Raw genomic sequence first — 24,430 nt, 5'->3', positions numbered from 1 at the left:
TGGTCGTTCCTGGTTTTGATTGCAGACCCATAGACTAATTCTTCATTAGGCTTTGTGCTTCATGTTCCCTGTCTCGGAGGACATGAAGAATTGTTTTTATGAACCTGGTAGGTAGGGACACAGAAGTTCTCAGAGCTTGTGTGCTGTTCTTCTCTGCTGACGTAGTCTGCCCTGTGGAACTTCCCCCACAGAGCTAGACAGAGGCCTCTGTGAAAGTCCCACTTGTGCCATCTAGAGTCAGACATTTATTTAACCTAGCAGACACTTAAATCTTTTGCAGGAGTGAAATCCATGTTGAGTGGTGCTCACTGATTTTTCTAAAGCCAAAAAAAAAAATGTATCTGTGACAAAAGTAGTCTAGAAATAGATTCTATTTCGGAGAGTCTCTTCTACATGTTTATCTCATTCACAGTAGCAGTCAGTCATGGTGGTGCGTGCCTGGAATCCTAGCTCTGGGGAGGCGAAGACAGGGGGATTAGGAGGTTCAGGCCAAGGCTAAGCTACAGAGTGAGGCCTTGTTTTAAAACAATAAAGGTGCTGTGGCCACTGAGTGCTTATTTTCTCTCCTAAAGACTCATTGGATTTCATGACAACTTCTGAGACTAACGGTGTTGCTCTCTACAGAGGAGGGATTAGAGGCTCAGAGCAATGTAGCGATTTGCCCATGGATTCATATGCAAGGCATGATGGGGCAGGCGTGACACCAGATGTGCCTGGCTCCAGAGCCTTGCTTTTGCCTAGTAGGCGTTGCGGCTTCCCTTTATATCAATGTGTCTATTTCACTCGTTTTTCTATAGTTTGTAGGGATTGTGGGATGTCTGGAAAAACCTTAGTAGCTACTTTGGTGAGGAAGTGTCTGTTATTTCTTACAGACTTTCTGTCCTCTTTCTCTCTCCAGCTACGGTGTACTGCTTTGGGAGCTGTTGACTGGCGAGGTGCCCTTCCGGGGCATTGATGGCTTAGCAGTGGCTTACGGTGTGGCCATGAACAAACTCGCCCTTCCTATCCCCTCTACATGTCCAGAGCCTTTTGCCAAACTCATGGAAGGTAAGTAACTCCTGGGCCGAGGAAAGCTGGTGGCTGTTAACCTTTACCCAGCACTTGGAAGACGTGAGATCAGCTGCAGGAAGAGGAGATGAGTATTAGCCACCGGGGGAAGAGTTGAGAGAGCTGTTGGTAGACAGTGGCCACACCCTGCTAAAGCAGGTTCCTTTTTGCAGTGACTATAGAAATTAGTAACTGAAACCTGCTATCTCACATTCCAGAATTGTCTTATGTATTACAAAATAAGCTACAGTGGCAGTTCTTCCCAGACCTGAGTGTCTTGTGTGTAGGACTGAAGGTTGTTTGGGGAGAAAGGGACTCTAACATCACCGAGTCGAAAACATGATTTTGTGAGAAATGCAAAGCTAGGCAAAGTGATGAAGGAAAGGGCCTACTGTGTGGTGGTAACTGGTAGGCTCACTCCTCCTGCCTCTCCCTGATGCTCTCCTCTTTGTCTTCTCCCATTGAGGTGTGGGGATGGTAGCTTGTGTTCATGTAGGAATTTGGGGCACAGTCACCCATGGTCCACTTGAACCGTACGTACATACGTCGTAAGCTGGTAGCAGTGGCAAGCATAGGAAATTTTGTTCTTATGCATGCTCAAGGGTGTACAGGGCAGTGTGTCTGACTTCTGGTTTCCCCTTTTCATGTTATCATGGTGGATGGTATGCTTTCCTGCGGGGGTTCCCTAAATTCAGGGCTCTATTTTCTAGGAGAAATTGAGGCTTTTTTTCTGATGAGGAGGGTATTCAGTACGAAATGAAGCTTCCGTTTGCCTCTGCCTACCCCACTCTTCCTCTTCTTATTTTCAATTCAGACTGCTGGAATCCCGACCCCCACTCGCGCCCATCTTTCACGAGTATCCTGGACCAGCTAACGACTATAGAGGAGTCCGGTTTCTTTGAGATGCCCAAGGACTCCTTCCACTGCCTGCAGGACGACTGGAAACATGAGATTCAGGAGATGTTTGACCAACTCAGGGCCAAAGAAAAGGTAGAGAGGAGGGGACGGCAGGCCTTGTCTTGGCAGGGATGCTTCACTGGAGCGTCTGGACTCAGGGTACCAACCACTGACACCAGTACCTTCTTGGGGTCTGCTTGATGGTCCACACCACAGGATAGGAACCTGAAACTGACATTTTCATGATTTTGTGGAAAGCGTTCTAAGCTCAGATCATCTGGCGATGCCAGCATCTCTTGGCTTGCTGGAGTCTGCTTTTGAGTTTGGTAGTCATTCCCCCAGTGGCCCTCCCTGTTTCTGTGGTATGACCCTAGCAATCAGTGTCCACACAGATGAAACCAATTATATACAGTTTTATGCCCTGCGATGTCTGGACAGAGCCAAATCTGGGGACCTGAGAGATGGACATATAGTCTTGGGGAGTTAATAGTGTGTGATAGCCAGGCATGGTGGCACATGCATGTACTCTCAGCCCTCAGAAGGCTGAGGGAGGAGGGTTGCAAGTTTGAGATCAGGGCTATAAAGTGATTTCAAGACTAGCTTGGGCTATAGTGTGAAACCCTGACTGAAAGAGTTAAATGAATGAGTAAATAGCAATATGATAATTGTTTCATTTTTTTGTTTCCACTTGAAAAGTGTAAGAAAGCCTTTTTGTCCTGTTGGTATGACAGCGGGGGGGGGGGGGGGGGGCGGCGGGGGAGAGGTTTGGGGGGGGGCAGTGTGATTGATTGTTCTTCTCTCACAGCTGAGGGCCAAGGGCGTCCACCTTCTTGGAGCTAGGAAGGGGGAAGTAGGACTGAGCCTGGGCCACTGGATTCTAAGCCCTTTTCCTCAATGCCTTTGTTGTCCCCTACACAAATGGTTTAAAAATAATTTCTGAATCTAATTAAGAGAGATTAGTCTCCTTTGGAGCACAGTGATCCTGAGCTGTTGGGAGGTCACTGACGGCCCGTAGTGACTGGGGTGGCAGAGTGGGGAGGCTGACAGTGGGTGGATCTCTGGGGGTCCCTCTGGGAGAACCATTGACCGTTGATATCATTCCATTACTGCTACTCTTCCACGGAGGACCTCCACCGTGGCTGGCTTTTGTCAAGATTGCTCAGTCACCAACTCCCGGCCACCGTTCTTTACAGTCATAATGCAATTTATAAATTACACAAGCCAGTAGGAAAAATGAAGATTGGATCTTGTCAATAAGTAGTTAGAGTCAACCCCCTTCCCCAGGTATAGTTTTGCTTTCTGTGGCTTGACTTAACCACTGTCAACCACAGTCTGAAAATATTAAATGAAACATTGAAGACGTGAACAGAGTCATGCTTTAAATGGCATGCTGTTCTAAGTATCGTGAGACTGTCTTGCTCTGTCCTTCCTAGGGACAGTCATTCTCCTCACACTGGCACATTACCCAAGCCACATAGTATTGATCTTGGGTTTCTCATCTGCTATTGTGATAAGGCAACTTTGTGTTTAGGTAACCCTTATTTTATTTAATAAATATTCCAAAGGACAAGAGTAGTAATGCTGGTGACTTTAGTGCAATATATTGTTGTTGTTATTATTATTATCATTGTACTATACATATGAATATACTATATATTAATCTCTTGTAGCGCCTAACATAGATTCAATTTTATGGTGGAGGTATTTTAGAGGAAGACACATAATACACGCAGAGTTCAGAGGAATCCATGGTTTCAAACATTCCCTGTTGGTCTTGACGTACTGTACAAGGATAAGGAGGCACTGCTGTTGTAGGAAGAGTCAGCCTCTGTAGTTGTCGTCACAGAATGGCTGTGTTACACTTTCCTCTCAGAGCTCTCCAGGTCGCCTCCTTTCTGCACTGAGACCCACCCTTCTCTCTACCGTCCCCCTGTCTGTAGGAGCTCCGAACCTGGGAAGAGGAGCTGACCCGGGCTGCGCTCCAGCAGAAGAACCAGGAGGAGCTGCTCCGGCGTAGGGAGCAGGAGCTGGCGGAGCGGGAGATCGACATCCTGGAGCGAGAGCTCAATATCATCATCCACCAGCTGTGCCAGGAAAAGCCCCGGGTGAAGAAACGCAAGGGCAAGTTCAGGAAGAGCCGGCTGAAGCTCAAGGACGGCAACCGCATCAGCCTCCCCTCCGGTCAGTGGCAGAGCGAGCAAGCGCGAGAGCGCGCAGGACCAGGAGCTGGTGTGGCGGGGGTTGGCAGGAGTTAGACTGTGCTTGGAAACACAGACCACGGCTCCTGAAGTAAAGCATGTTGGGCTGTGCCATCTTGCTCAGTGGCTGCCAGGCCTTTCGGGGAACGTCCATTGGGGAAGGATGTGCGCCATTGGGGTGAAGGGGTTCTCAGGTGTTCCTAGATGAGAAATCTTAATCCTGAAAAGGAACTTGCCATCTCAAGTTTCTTCTCATGGTTCTCAGTGCATTTAATATTAGGTTAACAAGTAAACGTTCCTAATATAAGATTTACGTACAGCCTCTCAGAAGCACAGTGGCCCCATAAAAGTACATTTTCAGTACTGTTACCTGGGGAAATGTAAAGAGATAAGAAACCATCCGTTAGAACCTTGGTGGAGTATAATGTGCCCAAGGGGGCATGTGAGTATCTCTATAGATTAAAAAAAATTGTTTGTGTTCTAAATCTATAAGGCCTTGGGAAGCAAGCTTATTAGAATTTAAGGAAATAAAGAATGAGGTAGTCAGAGTGGCTTGGGATGATGGCTTAGACACCAACAAGAGAATTAAGCCATCGAATCGGAGAATGTGTTTATGGATGTGTGCTCAGCTGTCCTTGTCACATTTGATGTGGTTGGTTTTTTTTGTTTGTTTGTTTGTTTTGTTTATTGCAAGTCGTATGGTATCTTTGCGTACATGTGGAGCACCTAGACTGTACCAGGACATTTCTATGCACTAACAACAGATGCGAAGCTCTGGTCCCATTTGCAGGGAGAGGTTAGTGTAGTGGGGGAGGGCCCAGTGTCTCTGACAGATGAGGAGGAGACTGAAACTCAGAACTCAAGAGCTGAACATTCCATGTTCTTCATGCTGTATTAAAACTACCATTATGGTGTGTAAGACGTGGGTCAGTTCCCCATTTCTGTTGAATCCTTGTGTTCCCATCATGATCTGATTCTTAATACAACTGCAATTTGTGAGGAGCATTGAACACTCTTTATTTGGTACATAAAAGGACATGCATGGTGATAGATCATCTATTCTTATTCCTAGAATAATCCACAAAGTGACATGCACTAGAAAGCAGCACTTAAGGTTGTAATTGCACTACCTGTGTCCATTACATAGAGAGTGCTATGAAGATCACTATCTGTGTGTTCATCTTGTCATGTGACCATTCTGGAGAAAACAGGAGATGAAGGCCTACCCCTCAGGCCTTCCAGGAGACATCAGATTTCTTAAATGAGTTTGGCTGTGTGGTAATCCTGACGCACACGTGTTTGTCTCTCCAAGCAGATTTCCAGCACAAGTTCACGGTGCAGGCCTCCCCGACCATGGATAAAAGGAAGAGTCTGATCAGCAACCGGTCGAGTCCTCCTGCAAGCCCCACCATCATCCCTCGCCTTCGAGCCATCCAGTGTGAGACAGTAGTTTCCAAAACTGAGGCCAGACATCCCAGGGACTCTTGTCCCCTGCTCTGCTCAGCCACTGACGAATCCAGGCTTGTTCCAGCTGTAACTTCTGCCACCTTCCCCAACCATGTTTGCACACATGGATATACATTTGCAGAGCCTCAGCCTTCCTGTTCCTCGTCCCGTTGTTCACTTCTATGCTGTTTCCTCCACCTTTCCCACACAGTCAGACAGCAGCATGGGGGTGGGGTGGGGGGTGGATATGGGAAACTCTTTAGGGACTTGCAAAGCAATTTGGAAGCTGGAGTGATAGCGATATAGATTTGTGTCTGCCTGAGGACCTCCATACTGTCTGCCCTCCTGGGCACCACCACTTTCCTTCCATCTGTATTTCCCAGGCTGAGGCTTTCCAAAGCCTAGGTCTTAAGAAAACTAGTCAAAGTTTTAGTGTAGGCCAAAACCTGGACTAGTGTTATTTTTTACTATAGCAATTGCTCTAAATAAATTGTGTGTGTGTGTGTGTGTGTGTGTGTGTGTGTGTGTGGTGTGTGTGTGGTGTGTGTGTGTGTGTGTGTGTGTGTGTGTGTGTGTGTGTGTGGTGTGTGTGTGTGTGGTGTGTGTGGTGTGGTGTGTGTGTGTGTGGGGGGTGTGGTCTGTCTGCGGTTTTTTGGAGATACTTTATCTTACTCAACCTTTGCTATTCACAGTGACACCTGGTGAAAGCAGTAAAACCTGGGGCCGGAGCTCAGTTGTTCCAAAAGAGGAAGGGGAGGAGGAGGAGAAGAGGGCCCCAAAGAAGAAGGGCCGGACATGGGGACCAGGAACACTTGGGCAGAAAGAGCTCACATCAGGAGATGAAGGGTAAGAGGCAGATGATGTAACTGTCTCTCTCACTCACAGACTGACACAACATTTTAAAGTATGATAGGAAATACTTTTGTTTCTCTTGTTTATTTTAATATGTTTGGAAAAGTATACAGGTTTATTGTTTTATTTTCTAAGATGGGCTGGGCTAGCCCAAGCTGTGTTCAAGCTCTCTGTCTTCCTGCCTCCACCTCCTGAGTGCCGGGACTACAGATGGATCACACTGCTACTTCTAAGCTCTTCCTGACCCTTCTAGAGAGTTGTCCAGTCTCCTGATCCTGGGTTTCCTTGTAGTCAGGAATTGTCAAGCTCTTTCTATAAAAGGCCAGATGACATTTTAGGCTTCTGGGTCTTCATGGTGACAAAGAAATAAAAAAGCTGTCCCAGATTCTGCGTGACACATAAGTGAAGGAGCACATGTGGCTGTGTTCCTCTCAAACCTCACAAAGACAAGCGGCAGGTGGGATCGGATTCAGTCTGCTGGTTTGCGCTCCTGCAGGTGTTCTCAAAGCAGCAAGTAGCCCAAATAGGATGGGGATGCAGGAGGCTGGGCTGAGTGGGCTAAGACCTGAGGCTTCCCCATAAACTGTCTGTTCAGAGGAAGGGGAGGAAGAGCAGGGTCCAAAAGGGCTTTATCCTGAAGCAGAGGCTGGCACAGGACCTCAGCTCTGGCACTGCCCTGGGATGTACTGTGCCCTACTGGACTGCCTTGCTACTCCCCAACTAACCACATGTTAATGCCCTTCTAGGCAACAGGTGCCTTAGGTGTGCTGCATCCTCACTTGTAGGCTGGAGGCCTGGGAAGCAAATTCTTTGCATCTCTGTTTTTCATAGGCCAGGGCTCCTGATGGCACAGAGAGGGTCTTGGACAAGAACTCAGCTCCACAGGTAGCTGTAGAGCTCATGTTTTCTCAGCTACAAAATGGGCATAAGACTAGTACCTAGCTTAAGGGTTAGCTGAGTTCCTTTTGTGAAGTGCATCAATTAGCTGGCTCATGGTGAACACACCTAATTACCATGCTGGGATGATGGTTCGCTGCCTTCCACGTCATCTACTTAATCCTCTAAGAGTGAGCATCACGGTTTGTATTTCTTCTAGAGTACTTCCTGCTCTTCTGAGTGTGAGGATAGCAATCGCAGCATCATTTCCAGTGACTTCCTGTTGCTCACTGAATGGGGCCTCCAAACCTGTACTAACATTTTATGTTCAAACTCTCCATTCTTCATGTCTGAGCTCAAGGGGAAAAAATAACAATTAGATTTATTAAAAAAAAGAATGGATGTATACTAACTGTCAAGTAAGGCTTTGAAAGCCTAAGTTGCTTTAAATAGAAAATGTAGACTTGTAGGACAAGCTGTCTGCCGTGTGAGTACAGCACTTACGTCCTTGGGGTCACAGGCTTACAGAGCTCAGGAGAGGAGATCGGATAAGAACTTGCAGTCTGCCCTTCATGGCCTGGCTCTGAGGAACCCAGTCACCCTGAGTCACTGGCTACCTCTGACATTAGTATAAATTCTAAGGTTAACCAGGCTCGTGGTGGTGTCTGCTAATTAAATTTTTCACTCCATTTTCAGTGAGTGTGCACAGTAGTTTTTCTTCCTTCCTGCAGGTCCTTCCTCTCCTCAGAGAGGACTCTAATGATTTTGCTGCTTCTGCTTCACTTAAAGGTTCTTGTGTTTGTCTTGATAGTAAATTAACCTTCTTCTTCTACTACGAGAGAGTGTTAACTTTGTACTTTTCTTTCTTCTTACATAGATCTGTCCTTGCAGACTTTTGAGACAATTAAGAAGCACATGCCTTGGTTTTTCATTATTCCCAACTCTCACTGAAGAAATGAAAGTGTATTCTAACAAGCTTGAGTCCCGCTGCCTTTGATGTCAGAAATGTTAGCGATATCTCCATCATAATGTTATTAATTGTAGTGCCTGTTGACTGAAGACAATTGTAACAGCAAAGCCCTTGAATTCAGTAAAGTGAATTCCCCCTCCCCATTCATCTAACAGTACATGTCTGTAGGGAACAGCAGCTCACTGATGGCAGCTTGGGTGTTTTTGACTCACAGCCCCTTGCAGTTACCCTGGGGCTGTCCGGGGACCTTTGTCCCTTACACTGGAAGAGCCTAGGCCTGAAACAGCTCCAACATGGAGTAGGTTTGCTGATTGGACGGGCAGAGCACAGCTGGCCACCTCGCTGGTCCAGCCTGGGCAGTTTGAGTATGGGAGAGGGTGAGCTGGCTGTGGTCTCCACTACATATTGCTGACTCTCTTTATTCATTGAAGCTCCCCCCAGAGACGGGAAAAAGCTAATGGCTTAAGTACCCCATCAGAGTCTCCACACTTCCACTTGGGGTGAGTCTGGTCTTGACCCATCCACAGCTGTGTTGGTAGCAACTGCCCTTCCATTTTCCTGTTCTCATTCCTCATTGCTGCAAGTGACGAGCTGGTTATTTTTGTAAGAGCAGCGCACCTTGGGAAAACTGCTCTGTTGTCTCACCCAGGTTGCTGGACTGCTCCTTGCACACTGTGCCTGGAGAAGGCCTTGTGCTATGCACGCTTGAGCCTGGCTTTGATTGGCTAACCTGGGCTTCGTCAGGCCCAGTACTAGAGGAGCTATACCATCACAGTGTAGTGGGAAGTCCCAGGCTGTGGTGTTGGCCGCTTCTCTCCAGCTCTGTGTTGTTGTTTTGTTGTAGTTGTTGTTTGTTTGTTTGTTTGTTTGTTTGTTTTTGAGACAGGGTTTCTCTGTATAGCCCTGGCTGTCCTGGAACTCACTTTGTAGACCAGGCTGGCCTTGAACTCAGAAATCCACCTGCCTCTGCCTCCCGAGTGCTGGGATTAAAGGCGTGTGCCACCACCGCCCAGCTTTAGCTCTGTGTTTTGTGCTTCAGTTCACCAGTGTTTCTGCCCGCACAGTTCTGAGGCCTAGGAGAAAGTTGAGCCTTCTCTCTCCCGCTGTGGCTTCAGACCCTGAGAGAGTAGGCTTTGATGTATGGGTCTTTGGCATTAAAAACCAAGAGTCCTCTCTGGCTGATGGGTTTTCAGTGCCACCATATCAAGCAGATTTTTCAATGCTCCCTTTTACTGCCCTCTAGGGGCAAGGCCCGTGCTTCCAGAACCAGATCCCACTTTGTAAGGAAAAGGAAGGGGGTCCATCTGTCTCTGGAGAATTGCTAAGTTTGCCGAATGAGTTGATGGCAGGGAGTTGAAATCAAGCCGCTGTCTTTTGTCTCCATGCCCAGACAAACTGCGGCTTGAGTACCACATGGTGTGTCCCCCATATGGGTCTGTCCCACATGCACTGGCTGGATGCAGCTTTCTTGCTTGATTTTTTTTTTTTTTCCTTTTGAAGAGTGAATGGCTTTGGAAGCTTAAGCATGCGAAATAGAAGCTTGGAAGGAGAAGCTGAGAAACATTATGAGTGGAGTGGCCGGGGCCATTTCTGCTGGTTCATCTGCCCCATGCTTGCCTTGCACTGCAGGTGTTTGCATTGAAATCCTTGTGATGTTCTGAGTGTGTTGTTTGGTTTCTGTGGGGTGATTGCCTTTCCATTAAGAATGGCTCAGACACGGCCTTCCACAAGCTCAGCCCTTACTCCTTCTGTCTGCTTGCCCACCCGCTCACTCACTCTTTCCATGATTCCATAGCATGTGAGGGGCTCGGTGAAACCACCACTTTTCATCTCCTAGAGCATGTGCACTTGTCTGTGAACTAGGAGGGCTCAGGAAGAGTTGTCTGACCCCCGAGGTTTTCAGTGTGATTAAGGAGACAGACACTTTCTGAACGCCCATGAAAAAGGCCGTAAGGGAAATAGCCAGTGCTAACGAGTCTCCTCCTCCTTCCTTCAGCCTCAAGTCCCTGGTAGATGGATACAAGCAGTGGTCATCCAGTGCCCCCAACCTGGGGAAGGGCCCAAGGAGTAGCCCCGCCCTACCTGGGTTCACCAGCCTTATGGAGATAGGTAAGTAGAGCATTGGTTTTCTCCTGGTTTCCTTAGAGAATTCTTGGCTAGACTTCCAGTGTTGTTTAAGGATTCCAGTACTACTTACTATCCATAGGGTTTGTCTCATCTTTGTCCTCTACTCTGTCGTCTCCATTTTACCAGGTTTTCTAAACCCCAGTTTCCATGTATTGTAGCCATGGAACCTGTCTTTTGCCTCTGGCCCCAAGAATCCAACAATAATGTCCCTAGGACAGTGTGCAAGGATGAGGGCTTGAACTGGGCATACTTCCCCTTTCCGAGCCTTTCGGGTGTTACTCTGGTAACACTGTGGGGGCTGAGCTCTCTGGATGCTTTTCTTTGTAGATTTCCAAGTCATAACAGGCCTTCAAACATGAAGAGGATTCTGATTTCTTCTGAAGACCAACCTTAAGACATTTTGCAAAGAATTGTGCTAGAAATCCAAAGCCTTTCTAGTTTTAAGGTGCAAAAATATTAGCAATGTTTCTGGTTCTAGGAACTCATTGTGCCTGTTCTTGTAGGAGTCCGAATGAGGTAAAGGCGCTGCACAGTTGCACAGTGGTAGTACACTTGCCTAACAGCTGTGAGGTTGGTGCAGCATTTTATACACACTCGGCAGAGTCCCTAAGAGGGAGACAGCAAAGTAGCTGATACTCCTTTTTTGCAAGTAGAGAAATGGGCTCTGGAATGCCGGTGAATTTCCCATGTTGGTCTCAGTTGGGTGTACAGAAAACAGTTCCCATGGGCTCAGTGCCCAGTTTCATGTCCTGCTTTTCTGACACTGAGCTGGAAGAAGGACCAGACTCTTCACTCCATTTTCTCTGCCATTTCTCCTGTTTGCACAGAGGATGAGGATAGCGAAGGCCCAGGAAGCGGAGAGAATCATCAACAGCATTCACCCAACCAGTCCTACCTCTGTATCCCGTTTCCTCGTGGAGAGGATGGGGATGGCCCCTCTAGTGATGGAGTTCATGAGGAACCTACCCCAGTCAACTCAGCTACCAGTACCCCTCAGCTGACGCCAACCAACAGCCTCAAGCGCGGTGGGACCCACCACCGGCGCTGTGAGGTGGCTCTGCTCGGATGTGGAGCTGTTCTGGCAGCCACAGGCCTAGGGTTTGACTTGCTGGAAGCTGGCAAGTGCCAGCTGCTTCCCCCAGAGGAACCTGAGCCACCAGCCCGGGAGGAGAAGAAGAGGCGTGAAGGTCTTTTCCAAAGGGCCAGCCGCCCTCGTCGGAGTACCAGCCCCCCCTCCCGAAAGCTCTTCAAGAAGGAAGAGCCAATGACGTTGCTAGGAGACCCCTCTGCCTCCTTGACACTGCTGTCTCTCTCCTCCATCTCTGAATGCAACTCTACCCGCTCCCTACTGCGCTCTGACAGTGATGAGATCGTGGTGTATGAAATGCCAGTCAGCCCAGTTGAAGCTCCACCCCTAACCCAATGTACCCACAACCCCCTGGTTAATGTCCGAGTGGAGCGCTTCAAGAGAGACCCCAACCAGTCCTTGACTCCCACCCATGTCACCCTCACAGCCCCCACGCAGCCTAGTGGTCACAGGCGGACTCCTTCTGATGGGGCTCTTAAGCCAACAGCAGCCCCTGCAGTACTAGGCAGCAGGAGCCCCTCCAGCAATGGAATGAGTCCCAGTCCTGGAACAGGTGAGTTCTGGCCACTTCCCCTTTTCTCTTTGCTTCTTTTATGGCCCCCAGGAGTAAAGATGTTTGTAGGTGGCTCATTTTCTCTCCTTTTACTTCTGGATTCGAATAAGCTCCAGTTCTTCTTCTCTTGTTCAACCATGCAAGAAATATGATATGGAATTGGCAGGGTGTCCAGAGCTGGCTGGCTTCTCTCTGCCCTGTACTATGGTCATCTTCTCCTGACTGATGAAAGGAGTCGGGCTGCTTAGGAAGAGACAGAAGAGACAGACAAGGGCATCAATGACATGCTGAAACCCTGCTCTGGGGCAGGGCGGAGGTTCCCCATCCGAGGGCAGCTGTCAAGCTTCTTGTTCCCTAAAGATTCTGCAGCCACAGTGAAGGAGTCTTCACCACACCCAGGGAGGGTGTTTTCTGCCACATACTTGGGCCCCTGCCATTATAGCATTAGTTCAGACACACACCTAAGGTCAGCTGCCACCCATCCGTCACGTTCTCTGTCACTAATTCCTGAGTCACACCTGCCCCTTCACAGCTGGAGACATGTCTAGTAGGTGGCTATCCACATGTATAAGCTTGCCTCTAGCAGTTGACCCCAGAAACTCTTGTGAATGTGCAATTTCTACTTCGGACTTCCCTGTCACCAATCCTTGCTCCCTAAAAGGCCGGAGGCTGGCTAAGAAACATCCGCTACTTAGAACATGGAGAGAAGCAGAGATGCTCGCGCCCTTTTGGCGAGATTGAGATTGCCGTGTGTGCAACAGTTGTCTCACACCTTTGTGGGAGTCTTCCCCCTGTAGGCCTGTCTCTTACATGGTCTGTGACCTGTCTGGGAATAGAGATGGCAGGAATCGTTTCCTGCCACATGGCTATTATGTAGATGAACACTGAACAACAGTCATCCCCTTAAATCAAGGGTCAGCAAACTGTTTTAGGAAAGGACAAGATGGTGAATACTTTGGGATCTTTCTTTCTTTCTTTCTTTCTTTCTTTCTTTCTTTCTTTCTTTCTTTCTTTCTTTCTTTCTTCCTTCCTTCCTTCCTTCCTTCCTTCCTTCCTTCCTCCCTTTCTTTCTTCCTCCCCTCCCCTCCCCTCCCCTCCCTCCTTCCCTCCCTCCCTCCCTTCTCTCTCTCTCTCTCTCTCTCTCTCCCCCCTGTGTGTGTCTCTCTCTGTGTATCTGTGTTTGTCTGTCTCTGTCTCTCTTCTCTCTAACTACTCAGCTATACTGCTGGAGATACAAAGCAGCTACAGAGTGTATCAAAAATGTGTCTCAGTAAAACTTTATTTACAAACATAAGGGACCACCTTAAGGATCCTTTCCCAACATCTGCTTTAAATTAGTTACTATTACTTCACCCAAGGCCACTTTGTTTCTATTCACTGCTATATCCCCAGCACCTCCCTGCACACTACTTGACACAGTGTGAGTTCTGTAAACATTTGTCCCACGTGCCTAGGCATATGGAAGTATGGGGAAGGTCGTGTCTCAGCTGGAAATAATGGTGCCATCATCTGATGTCTTTCCCATTGTCTCTCTGACCAGGCATGTTGAAAACTCCCAGTCCCAGCCGAGACCCAGGTGAATTTCCCCGTCTCCCTGACCCCAATGTGGTCTTTCCCCCAACTCCAAGGCGCTGGAACACCCAGCGAGACTCTACCTTAGAGAGACCCAAGACCCTGGAGTTTCTGCCTCGACCGCGTCCTTCTGCCAACCGGCAGCGACTGGACCCTTGGTGGTTTGTGTCTCCCAGCCATGCCCGCAGCGCCTCCCCAGCTAACAGCTCCAGCACAGAAACACCCAGCAACCTGGACTCCTGCTTTGCCAGCAGCAGCAGCACTGTGGAAGAGCGGCCTGGACTTCCAGCCCTGCTCCCTTTACAGGCAGGACCACTGCTCCCTGCTGAACGGACACTTTTGGACCTGGATGCTGAGGGGCAGAGCCAGGATAGCACTGTGCCCCTATGCAGAGCTGAGCTGAATGCACACGGGCCTTCCCCATATGAGATCCAACAGGAGTTCTGGTCTTAGTATAAAAAAGGCCAGGGTGGGCAAGGGAGAAGACGGAGGAGGCCGAGGGAGCTGGCTGGCACAGCCCGGTCTCAGGCCCCCTGGGATCCAGACCTCCTCCTTGCACTGAGAATGCACTTTGAAGATGGAAGGGGTGGGAGCAGGGCCACTTCGGAGGGTCTCCTGCCCTGCAGGATTTTTTCTCCATGTTCACTAGAGGGGCTGTGTCAGCTCTGACTGTATAGAGAGGGGTGTGCACATATGTCCCCACCCTCCGGTCTTCCTTTCCTTTTAGGGTGACACTACAGAGTCATTCAGCCAAATCCGTCTACTGCCTCTCCTCCTCAGCCAGCCATAGCTGTCCTGGGTTCCCTTTGTCAGCCCTGAGTCCTACCTGTTCACACATCTGTACTGATGTTCTGTGATCTGACTTATCGTCCACTCTTCCCACAACTCAGTGTCACCTTTGGTATTTGATGAGTGTCTCGTGTCCTAAGTCGTCCCGTGCCAGCTGATGGGGATAGGCTGGCCTTATGAAGGCCAGAGGGCTTGACAGATCAGGTACTGCCTACCTGTGCAAATCTCAGTGGGAACTGAGAGTTCAGAGGAGGAGGAGAGGAGAGGAGGCAGTCAGGAACGGTTTAGTCAGGCTGCGTGGGGAGGTAGAGTCAGGCCTTGGTTTGGTTTGGGTTTAAGTTTTAGAAACAAAGGCAGAAATCAGCACCTATGGCGTGGCGTGGGTTCAGATCATGCTTACACCAGATTTGAATATAAGCAGATTCATCTCAGGACTATCTGTTTGAAAGACACACTCACTGACCCCAGTTCTGAAGTCAGGAACAATGCCTGCATTTCTCTGTCTTGTTGAGCTTCCATTCCTCCCTCCGGTTCCTGGGCTTTAGGTCATATGTGATTCGCAGAGACACCTGAATTATGTCAATAGCATATGGGGCTGGGTCCTGGACCATGAGGTATGGAACTATGGGGATTTCTTCATTGGACTGTCCATTTTGTGATGTCCCTGAAGTAAACGGAACCCTTAGTAATGTTTGGGTGCCGTGAGGCAGTAGCATGATACAGTTCCTGAGGCGCTCACACCATCTCTGTCTCTATACACAGAGAGCCTTTGTGTTGGGTCCTGCACCATGAGCTGGGTAGCAAGAGACCAGAGAGGCTAGTGCTGACGTATTTAATATTTGTTTCTTAAACTTGAATATGGAGCTTCAAAGTGTTTTCACCCATTTTCTTTGCTGTCCATTCCCTCTGAGCCCCCGGTGTTGTGGGTGACAGTAACAACTTGGTTGAGGTTACAGTCCCCAGTGGTGTTGGAGTCTGTCTACTGGCTCTCTTGTGTTTGCCGCCTGGATGCCCAGAGGGTTAGAGCGGTCGGTACTCATGGTGCAGGTGACAGATTTCATCAGTGCTGTTTCTCTGTGAAGAACATATGAGATGACGTTGGTTCCCACAAGTTCTTTATGAGTTCATTTGCCCTTTGTCTCCACCCTGCACCCCCAGTTTCAGACAGGGGATCGGTGCTGACCATGTCAGCCAGAGTTTTGCTATAATATCTGATCTTCCCTCTTGGTTCTGTGAAGTGAGAATGGAAGAGGTTAACTTTGCCCCCCATACTCTAACCCCTCAGATTGAAGAGGGGAGCTCGTGAACCCCATTGTCCCAGCCAACCCAGTGATGATGCTCCACTGCTCCATCTGCACACCTTGCCTGCATTAAAGCTTTAGGGTAGGCTGCAGCTGGCTCCAGCCTGTGCTCCAGCCCCAAGCAGGGCTTGACTGTAGCCATCTCTCCAGGAAAGGCATAGTTACAGATGCAGTGTACACTGAGTGGCTGCTACAGGCCATTGAGTGACAGGTGGGATCTAGCCCATCTCCACCCAACATTCCGACAGAGGAAGGCCTTGCTAAAGAGATGATCGTACCTGAGAGACATGTATACTGCTGCAGTGAGTTAGCGTGGGTTAGTGTGGGGGGAGGGGTCTTGTTGAGCTCCGACAAACCTGTGCAGTGCTGGCCCACTGCCTGCCACTCTTCCGTGCGAGCGAGCCTAGAGATGGGGCAAGTGTTAAGAAGTTACCATTTGTGTGACATAGGTTCCCATATCTGTGGTCATGGTTAGGACGAGGCTTGGTAGCTGTGAATATACCCACTTAAGTGACAGTAGCTTCCCCCTTTCACTTCCCTTTCCTCAAAGACATGGCTGTCTGCTCGGAACATGTGTCCGCTACCTTCAGGCTGCTAGCAGGATTGGATACTGCTCTTTTCTGTGAGTCTTCTCATGCCTTCACTTGCCAGTGCTTATCCTTAGAGACCCAGGCTGTTGCTGGGAACTGAGGAGATGCCTCCATCGCCACTTCCAGCTATTTCCGGGAAGCTGTCGTGGATGCTCTTCACGTGGTGTTCTTTGACATCCCTGTGACCTTGTAGGCATCATAATAACGATCACCTACATTTGAACAACTCAGAACAGGGATGTTTTCCCTTCTGACCTTAAAAGAAAAGTGACATTATTTTCCTCACATTCAATACACTTGTCTCAAAAACAGGAAGACAGACAGACAGACAGATGCTGTTTGGATGGTTGTGTCTGGCCAGAGCTCTGAGCCCGGCCCGCCTCCTCGGTTCCTCTTTTCTTGCATGACTCTTGTCCTGTGTCTTGATCCCTCTCAGGTTTCCTTCTAAAAGCCTTTATCATACACTTCCCTTGCAAGGGCATTGAGACATTGTGGCTCCCTGCCAGCTCGAGGGCCAGCTCCTTCCCCTGCACGATGAATGTGCTGAAGCTGACAGCATGGCTCACCATCTTTGCCTCAGGGCATCTTGCCTTAGTTTTATCCTTTGGCTTCTGGAAGATGAGTGATGTGGAATTGGTTGAACATGATTAATGGGCACCCAGGCCAGGCGCATGCTCTCCCACCACTTCATGTAGCCCAGGTGACTACATGATCATTTCCTAACTCCCTCCCCCACTTAACCTGGTCAGCTGGATGTCCTTACCATTGGTGTCTTACTGAGGAAACGGGGGCTGGGTGGCCTCTGGTTTTTGAGGATCATCCCTAGGGTCATAACTTGCTAGGAATCGAAATCAGGTCAGTTCTGGAATAATTGTTAGGAAAAGGGTCCCTAGGCATGGAACATCATGTGACAAAGGGTAATACTCCTAATAGAATCCCTTTACCCTCAGGCTGTTGCTCAGGGACACAAGACTTTGCAGGGTGTCTAGACCCAATCCTGGCTCCATGCTGTTGCCCCATGAGAAGGACCATTCTTAACTCATGAAGTTCATGTCTTCTGTGCATTCTCTTCTTTCCTCTGCTACCCCACCCCAACCCCCATAGCTGCATCTCCCACTTGCTAAGCAAGGGCCTACCAATATCAAGCTCTGAACAGAGTAAAGAACAATGGGCCCTAAAGGCTGTGGCTGTGAGTGGACACCTCCGGATGTAAGTGTCCAGGGGTGCTCCACCACGGGTGTAGAGCCCCCGACTTTTAATCATGTTTATTTGATCATGTGCCTTTGGATGGGTGTGTAATTGCGAGATCCGACAGGTCAGAAGCACACATGTCTGCCTCTAGAAGGCCTGGGAAAGAGGCATGTCCTAGTGTTGGTGAAGTACTGAACTTCCTCTAAGGACTTGTGTAGACTGGAATTGAGGTAGAGGTAAGAGTGGCCCTCAGGGAGTTGTGGTGGCAAGAACCTGGCGACTTCACCTGTCCATTTTCAAGCCGAAGTTTGCCGATGTGTGACCCTCAGAAGGCCTCCCGTGAGCTGGGGGTGATGTCCACTTCTCTGCTTAAGGCCCTAACTTTAAAACCTACCATCTTAGCTAGGTTCCGGGGTGCATTCCTAGAAGCCCAGCTACACAGGAGGCTGAGGCAGGGCAATTGCTTTAGCCTGGGGTGTGATGTCAGTCTGGGGCAACATAACAAGGTCCTGTCTCTTAAATGTGTGGAGCCAGAGCCCCAGCTCCAACACAGATGGCTTCACCTTGCAACACTGCTTCCCTTGGTGGAGAAAAGTGAGAATGTGAAAGATGAAAAGTGAGGTCAAAGGCTAAAGTTGCCTATTCCATATGGCTCAGTCATATAGCACTTGTCCTTGGCTTGACCTGAGAATGACTTCCTGTTATGACACAGTTGTTGAAAACACATTTCTAGATGGCAAAACAGTATTTTCCTAGTTCAAAAATTGCAATAAAATCCGCATATAGAAGGAGAAAGACCCTTCTCCTTGGACTCTCCCCTGGCATGGATACCTGGAGGCTCACCATCTCTGGTACTTAGTTGGAGGGCAGGAACCAGGAGCTGGAATCTTGTTTGATTAAGGGTAGTCAATCCATATCTAATTAGCCAAACCCAGACCCGGCTTCCTGGTTAGGTCTGCAGGCCAAGTGTGTTTCTTTTATTTTTTTTCATGAGCTGCTTCTAGGTATTCCCACCCACTGCCTTCTCTGTCCGTTTCTGGTTGCGGACCCTGGAGGCACCTGGGCCTCCCTAAGCTGCTGGAGAAGCGCTGGACTGACTGCAGAGTTCGGGGTTCTCCTGAGCTCTGCACTCAGGTCCTTGATTTCTTTGCTGCCTTTGTCCCTGCATCCTCTCCAAGTCTCAAGATGGGAAAGAGAAGATCCTGGGATTGAGAGTACTGACCTGAGCTGGGAGCGACTTTGGAAACAGGCCTGCCCTGCCCTGCCCTGCCCTGCTCTGACTGACCCGCTAACTGCTCTCCGGGGCATTTGGGTTGTCAGGTGTGAAGGTAGCAGCAAGATGGCATCCCAGGATGGAAATAAGAACACAGACTTAGTGTTCAGAGAGCAGCCTTTCCTACCAGGACAGGAGGGGAGAAGCCCTCAGGTCAGAATGGCTGTAAGGGAAACCCTGACATGTGAAGACCCCTGAGAAGTGATACAGCATGCTTTGTACTCGCTCAAGACCAAATTTCAAAAGTTCTGTGTTGCCCTCGCTCCTGCCATCTTTCACACCACCATACCTACACAGACAACCTTAGGGCTGAGCACCAACCATGCCATGGATGTTTTTATTAATTTTGGCATTTTAGAAAGTTATATTGAAGTATGGTTTAGCCTTTGATTACTAATTTTTTTTTTGACCTCCCATTGACATTTGTATCCAATGCAAGTGCCTTCCCAGCCTGGTATGGGATAGGCCCTGCCTAACGTCTGCAGGGGCTCCAGATGGAGCTGTGCTGTTTGACATAGGGCTTTGTGTTTTATCCTCATCACCACCTCATACCACAAGTTCTAAGTGCTGCTTGTCACCCCCTGGGAGCCCTGGCATTCAGAGACGACAGGGCAGCACCCTATTCCTATCCTTGGCCCTGTAGCTAGGGTGACGTGTCCTGCCTTCATGTTCTCTGGCTGCCTTTTAGGCTCTCAGAAGCATTCCAGGAGAAAGTGGTCCTATAGAGAGAAGCCTGGAGATTCTCAACTTTAAATTCTCTGCGAATTCTAGAAGTAAACGGACCTCATTCATCCGTCCCGGGTCTCAGGACTCTTCTGCTTCCCTGTGTGCTAAGCTTTGCAACCATTGTCCTGTCCTGTCCCCCCCCAACCACCCCCCCCCCCCCCGCACAGCAAACCTTCACACTATCCCCTAGGGTCAGGCTCCCTGCCATTTCCTGCCTTCATGGTCACATCACTCACGCCATTTATTCTACCTCCAGTTCCAAGGCCATGTCTGCTATGGCTTTTATTTATTATTTTTATTATCATTGTTACTTTGGACAGGGTCTCATGTAACCCAGACAGGCTTCAAACTTGCTATATAGCTAAGGATGACCTTGGATGATCCTCCACTTCCCAGATGCTAAGATTATAGGCGTATAGTTTAGTTTATTCCTGTTGGAATAAGATAAGGGTTTATCCTGGCCCAGATGTGGAGCTGAACGACAGATTTTAAGAAAAGTTACTATATCTTCCACATAAGAAGGTTCTGTCCAGAAATTTATGTGCATATATTTTGTGACTCCTTATACACTACTCCCCAGAGTTGGTGGGTATTACCTGCACCCAAGAATGTGTGGTCAGACTTGGGGGTGTTCGTACTGCGTGCCTAGAGTCACAGACCTGGTAAGCAAGTTGCTGATCTCTCTGCTCTAGCCTGTGAGCACATTCTTAGACCACGGTTGAAAAGCCTTAAGGTGAAATTCATCCATCTCGGGTCCATGTAGGTTCTGAAATCACCGCTTTCCCAGGGAGTTGTGTCCTCTGGCTGACCTGTGATCTCCCCGAGCCCAGCAGACTTCATCATTGCAGAGGGTAGCGTTCTCCTTCACCTTTCTCAGTTCGGCAGGGATTCCAACCTCACTGGATGACGGTCTGCCCTGTAGCTCCCCTCCTCCCAGCACCGAGAAGGCCCTGGGTCTCTGCCGTCCGACTTGGAGCTTCCTGATACAGCTCCTCCACTCTCCTCCATTCCTAGTCCTTGGAGGTTGGAAGCCTGTTTCAGCTCCTGTCTTCTAGGGAGATCAGAATGTTGTCCTTTTGTCGCCGTGAGCCTTGGCACCCAGCTAGCAAAGCAGGAAGGTGTTGAACTCACTAATGCTCTGCTTCCCCTGGTCCCTCCTGTATTTCACCTTAGTCCACAGCCAGGCCTCCACAGACAGCGGTCTGAGGCTCTGTTCAAGGTCTCAAGGAGAGGCACTGGACAGGCTCTAGTTTTCTGAAAAAGTTGTCTTTGGGGCTTTCTCCTGTTAGGTCCCTTGAGTCTAGAAGGTACAGTGAAAGTTGTTTTATTGTTCAGTATTTAACTACAAGCGTCCTTCCCTGCACCAGTGTCTCCTCTGTGTCCTGAGTCCCTCCTTGAGCCCCTATTTGCTTTGGAATTTAAATTATTGTGTATTGTCGGAAATATTTAAAGGCTTTTGGAAAAGTCCTGAAGGAAGCGTATTACCAGGTTCTTTCCTTTGGCCTTTTCTCTTCGTGTCTTTCAAGGTACTGTACATTGTTGACGGGATGCCAAGCGGGCTGGGTTCAGTGGCTAAGCCTCCCACTATTATAGTGTCATGCTGATCTCAGCCTGGTCCCCACACCAGAGCTCTCAGAGACTTGAATAAAACTGTCATACTGGTTACTCCCGGTTCCTTGTGGTGGTCCTATGTAGCTTGTCCTAACCCATTCTCATGTTAATTAAACCAGAAATCCAAGTAGCCAGGCTGTACCCAGAGAAGTGTTACCTATAGGAAAAGAGTATGGAGAGATGAGATTGTGTAGAAAAAAAAAAGCCAAGGGTGAGAGGCCTCTGAGGGTCCTTGAGACTCTAAGCTGATGGCGGGACTATTAAAAAAGGGGATAGAGAGGGATGGTGTTTGCTCTGCAGGGGCAGGGGAAGAGTTCGCTCACACGGGGGTGGGGGTGGGGTGGGTGGGGTGGGTGGGGTGGAGCAGAAAAGTCTCCACTGACTGGTACCACCAGGTGCGTTCCGAGGAATCAAAGTTAGATCATCAGGCTGGGCAATAAGTACCCTAATTATCGGAGCCATCTCACCAGCCCAAAGAAATCCATTTACTGAAATATAGTTCGTGCTGGGATGGCATGCTGTGGGGTACTAGAAACTGGATGGAGCCTGAGGTGGTGCCTCACAGACAACTTCATAGACATGTCCCTGAGAACCCTGAAGGATGGAAGGGAGGCTGACAAAAGCCTAGCTGGTGCCTTACAAGCATTAGGACCTTAGTTTGATCCGCAGACTTCACAGATGAAAAGGTGAACATGGTGGGGTGTGCTTGCGCTGGGGAGGCAGGGAAAGGCAGGGCTCCCTAGCCAGTCAGGCTAGCCAGATCCAAGCCAGTGAGAGATCCTGTCCCACAGCAGTGGAAGAGCAATGGCACTGGCACCTGGAAAATAATACCCAGGCTCCTCTGGCCTCCACATGCCTACACACACACACACACACACACACACACACACACACACACACACACACGAGGGAGGGAGGGAGGGAGGGAGGAAGGGAGGGAGGGAGGGAGAGATGATGAGGTAGCCTCCTTTCATATTAATCTCTTTGTTTCCTTTGTTCGTTTTGTTTTGAGGTTGAGTGTGTAGCCCACGCTGCTTCAGACGCCTGCCCCCACCCACCTCTTCAGTGATGGGATTACAAGCACGCCATGCTTGAACTAAGCTCTGCTTCACCCCAGGCTCAAAAGTCTAGTGTTATCATTGATTGGACTGTGATATAACCACTAAGATTATTCTAGACTAATAGAGGAAATAGGGAAGTGTCCACGAGAAGTTAGAAGGCAGGGTATAAAAACCACCAAGGACAAAAGCCAGGTGTGGTAATGCATGTTCATAATCCCAGGAAATGGGGTGGGGTCGGGAGGCTTAGACAGGAGGTGCACAAGTTGGAGGCCAATCTGAGCTACATGGCAAAACTCTGTCTCAAATAAGTGAAACAGAAACATTAAAAAATGGTCCCAATTTATATACATGTACATACATCCATATATCCATTCAGATCTTTTAAAAATACACTTTTATAGGCATATCAGAAAGACTGGGAAAGAACCAATTATGATATTTGTGGAAAGGTAACGTGGGTAATTTTAGAATGCTGTTAGGGTTTTCTCAACTTTTTTTTACAATAAATATAGGCTATTTTATGTTCAACAGAGCAATTACAAAGAAAATAGCTCTCTTTAAGCCCTCACCATTCTTACTCTCTAGCCCTCCTTCTCTCTTCTCTCTTTCCTTTTTCCTCCCTCTCTCCACATGGTCATGGCCAGCCTCTCTCTCTCCCTTCTCTCTTTCTCCCTGCCTTTCTACAGTAAAGCTCTAAAACCATTAAAAAAAATAGCTTGGAGATAATTTTCCTGATAATTTCCCAGATATTCCAGAGAGCCAGACCGTCAAGGCTTCATCTTGTCTTGTGTAGTAAGCTACTGAGTTAGAAGTCACAGCCCATGGGAGGCAAGGAGCGCCCCCATACTGACGGAATCCCTCCTCTCCTTCTTTTAGTCCTTCCTCCCAAAGTAGAGATGGCTAAAATGTAAGTCACCAGCAAACTGTAAGCAGGACCTAGAGAGCAGAGAAAGTTCTAGAAGGGGAGGGGAGGTACTGGACAAGTCTAGAGACCTCGGCTGGGTAGGAATGTCAGGGCCTGGATGGACCTACAACCAGCTCTTAACAACAGACCTAAGCACACAGCCCTCCAGAGCTCAGCTGGGCTGGGCCCACCTCTACCACACCCTGTTTACCTGACTATGGAATGTGTTTCATTCAAGAGTGATGTCTAATCCTATGAGCCCTCAGTCCCTGCCCGATCTAGTCCAACCAGCTGAAGTTGGAGAACACGTTTTGGCACAGGGGCGTGAGGTGGTATGCAGGGTAGATGTCATTGGCTCTGACAAGTCCTCCTCTGCCACCCAATCAGAGGAACCTGTTGTAGGGGGCACTGGGCACTCCTTTGGAAGAGAGGAGTGGGACATAACATCAGCCCCAGGAAACATGGGACAGGTCGTATCTAATGGCATGACACCCAAAGTCTGTAGGAATGGATCTGTATTCGTGACCTATGGGGCTTTCCCAACCCACCTTCCCCAGTTCCCACCACAAATTTTCTGTCCCTAGCCCTTTTCCCATATCTAAAACTTACTTATGTTTTTTTTTCTGGCCCCCACTAGCTCTGGCCATATTTCACATATGTGTGTACACTGTCACTGTCTTCAGACACACCAGAAGAGGGCATCAAATCCCCATTACAGATGGTTGTAAGCCACCATGTGGTGGCTGGGAATTGAACTCAGGACCTCTGAAAGAGCAGTCGGTGCTCTGAACCACTGAGCCATCTCTCCAGCCCTTACATATGCTTCTCATAACTTGATTTTCTTGCTTGAGACTATCTGATGTGCATGTGTGTGTTTGGGTGCAGATGGAATCCAGAGACTCTTGTTCAGGCATCATCCTTGAGGATCTACTGCCATGTCCCTGCACCGACTCATCCGGAAAAACCCTGATTAGAAGTGGGAGGGAATAAAGGAAGGACAGACTTGTACACAGGGAATCTGGGATTAGATGGTCTGAGATGGTCTCCTGAGATGGAGAAGCCCAAGCACCTTGGAAACACAGCTGAGCAGGGAGATAGGACTATTACATACAGATAAACCAGAAGGGAAGGTTATTATGTGCAGCTGGAGGAGGAGGAGGAGGAGGAGGAGGAGGAGGAGGAGGAGGAGGAGGAGGAGGGTTTAGCTAATCTCTGTAGGGGATCAGTCTTCAGACCATGAACATGTGGGTGGGGGTGGATAGTGGGCATTTTCTTCACACACTGTCAACATTCGTACTCAGTCCAGAGAAAGGTTTTCTTGGTCCTTCTGAGCCTCCCCTGGGAGTAAGGCTTGGCCGT

The 24,430-nt window shown here is 48.8% G+C and overlaps 1 protein-coding gene across 5 annotated transcripts in view; it reads left to right on the top strand.

Annotated features, from left to right (window-relative positions):
• The window catches only part of Map3k9 (mitogen-activated protein kinase kinase kinase 9), a 66,221-nt gene extending 45,054 nt beyond the window's left edge, over positions 1-21,167 (top strand). For 2 of the 5 annotated variants that reach the window (XM_017315122.2, XM_006516037.4), the window contains 9 exons: positions 899-1,047; positions 1,862-2,037; positions 3,885-4,125; positions 5,458-5,580; positions 6,281-6,434; positions 9,787-9,915; positions 10,283-10,395; positions 11,241-12,053; positions 13,594-21,160. In XM_017315122.2, the coding sequence (XP_017170611.1) occupies positions 899-1,047; positions 1,862-2,037; positions 3,885-4,125; positions 5,458-5,580; positions 6,281-6,434; positions 9,787-9,915; positions 10,283-10,395; positions 11,241-12,053; positions 13,594-14,078 (2,383 nt within the window). In that variant the 3' untranslated portion in view covers positions 14,079-21,160. Of the gene's footprint in view, positions 1-898; positions 1,048-1,861; positions 2,038-3,884; positions 4,126-5,457; positions 5,581-6,280; positions 7,712-8,717; positions 8,787-9,786; positions 9,916-10,282; positions 10,396-11,240; positions 12,054-13,593 lie in introns of those variants that run through there. The other 3 variants (XM_006516036.4, NM_001174107.1, NM_177395.5) reach the window with 3 other exon arrangements.
• The last annotated feature ends 3,263 nt before the right edge of the window (positions 21,168-24,430 follow it).

This window comes from Mus musculus, chromosome 12, assembly GCF_000001635.26.
Source record: "Mus musculus strain C57BL/6J chromosome 12, GRCm38.p6 C57BL/6J".
In the NCBI taxonomy this organism is placed as follows: Eukaryota; Metazoa; Chordata; class Mammalia; order Rodentia; family Muridae; genus Mus; species Mus musculus.
Note: the sequence above shows the minus strand (reverse complement) of the source record. Positions and strands in the feature narration are given on the sequence as shown.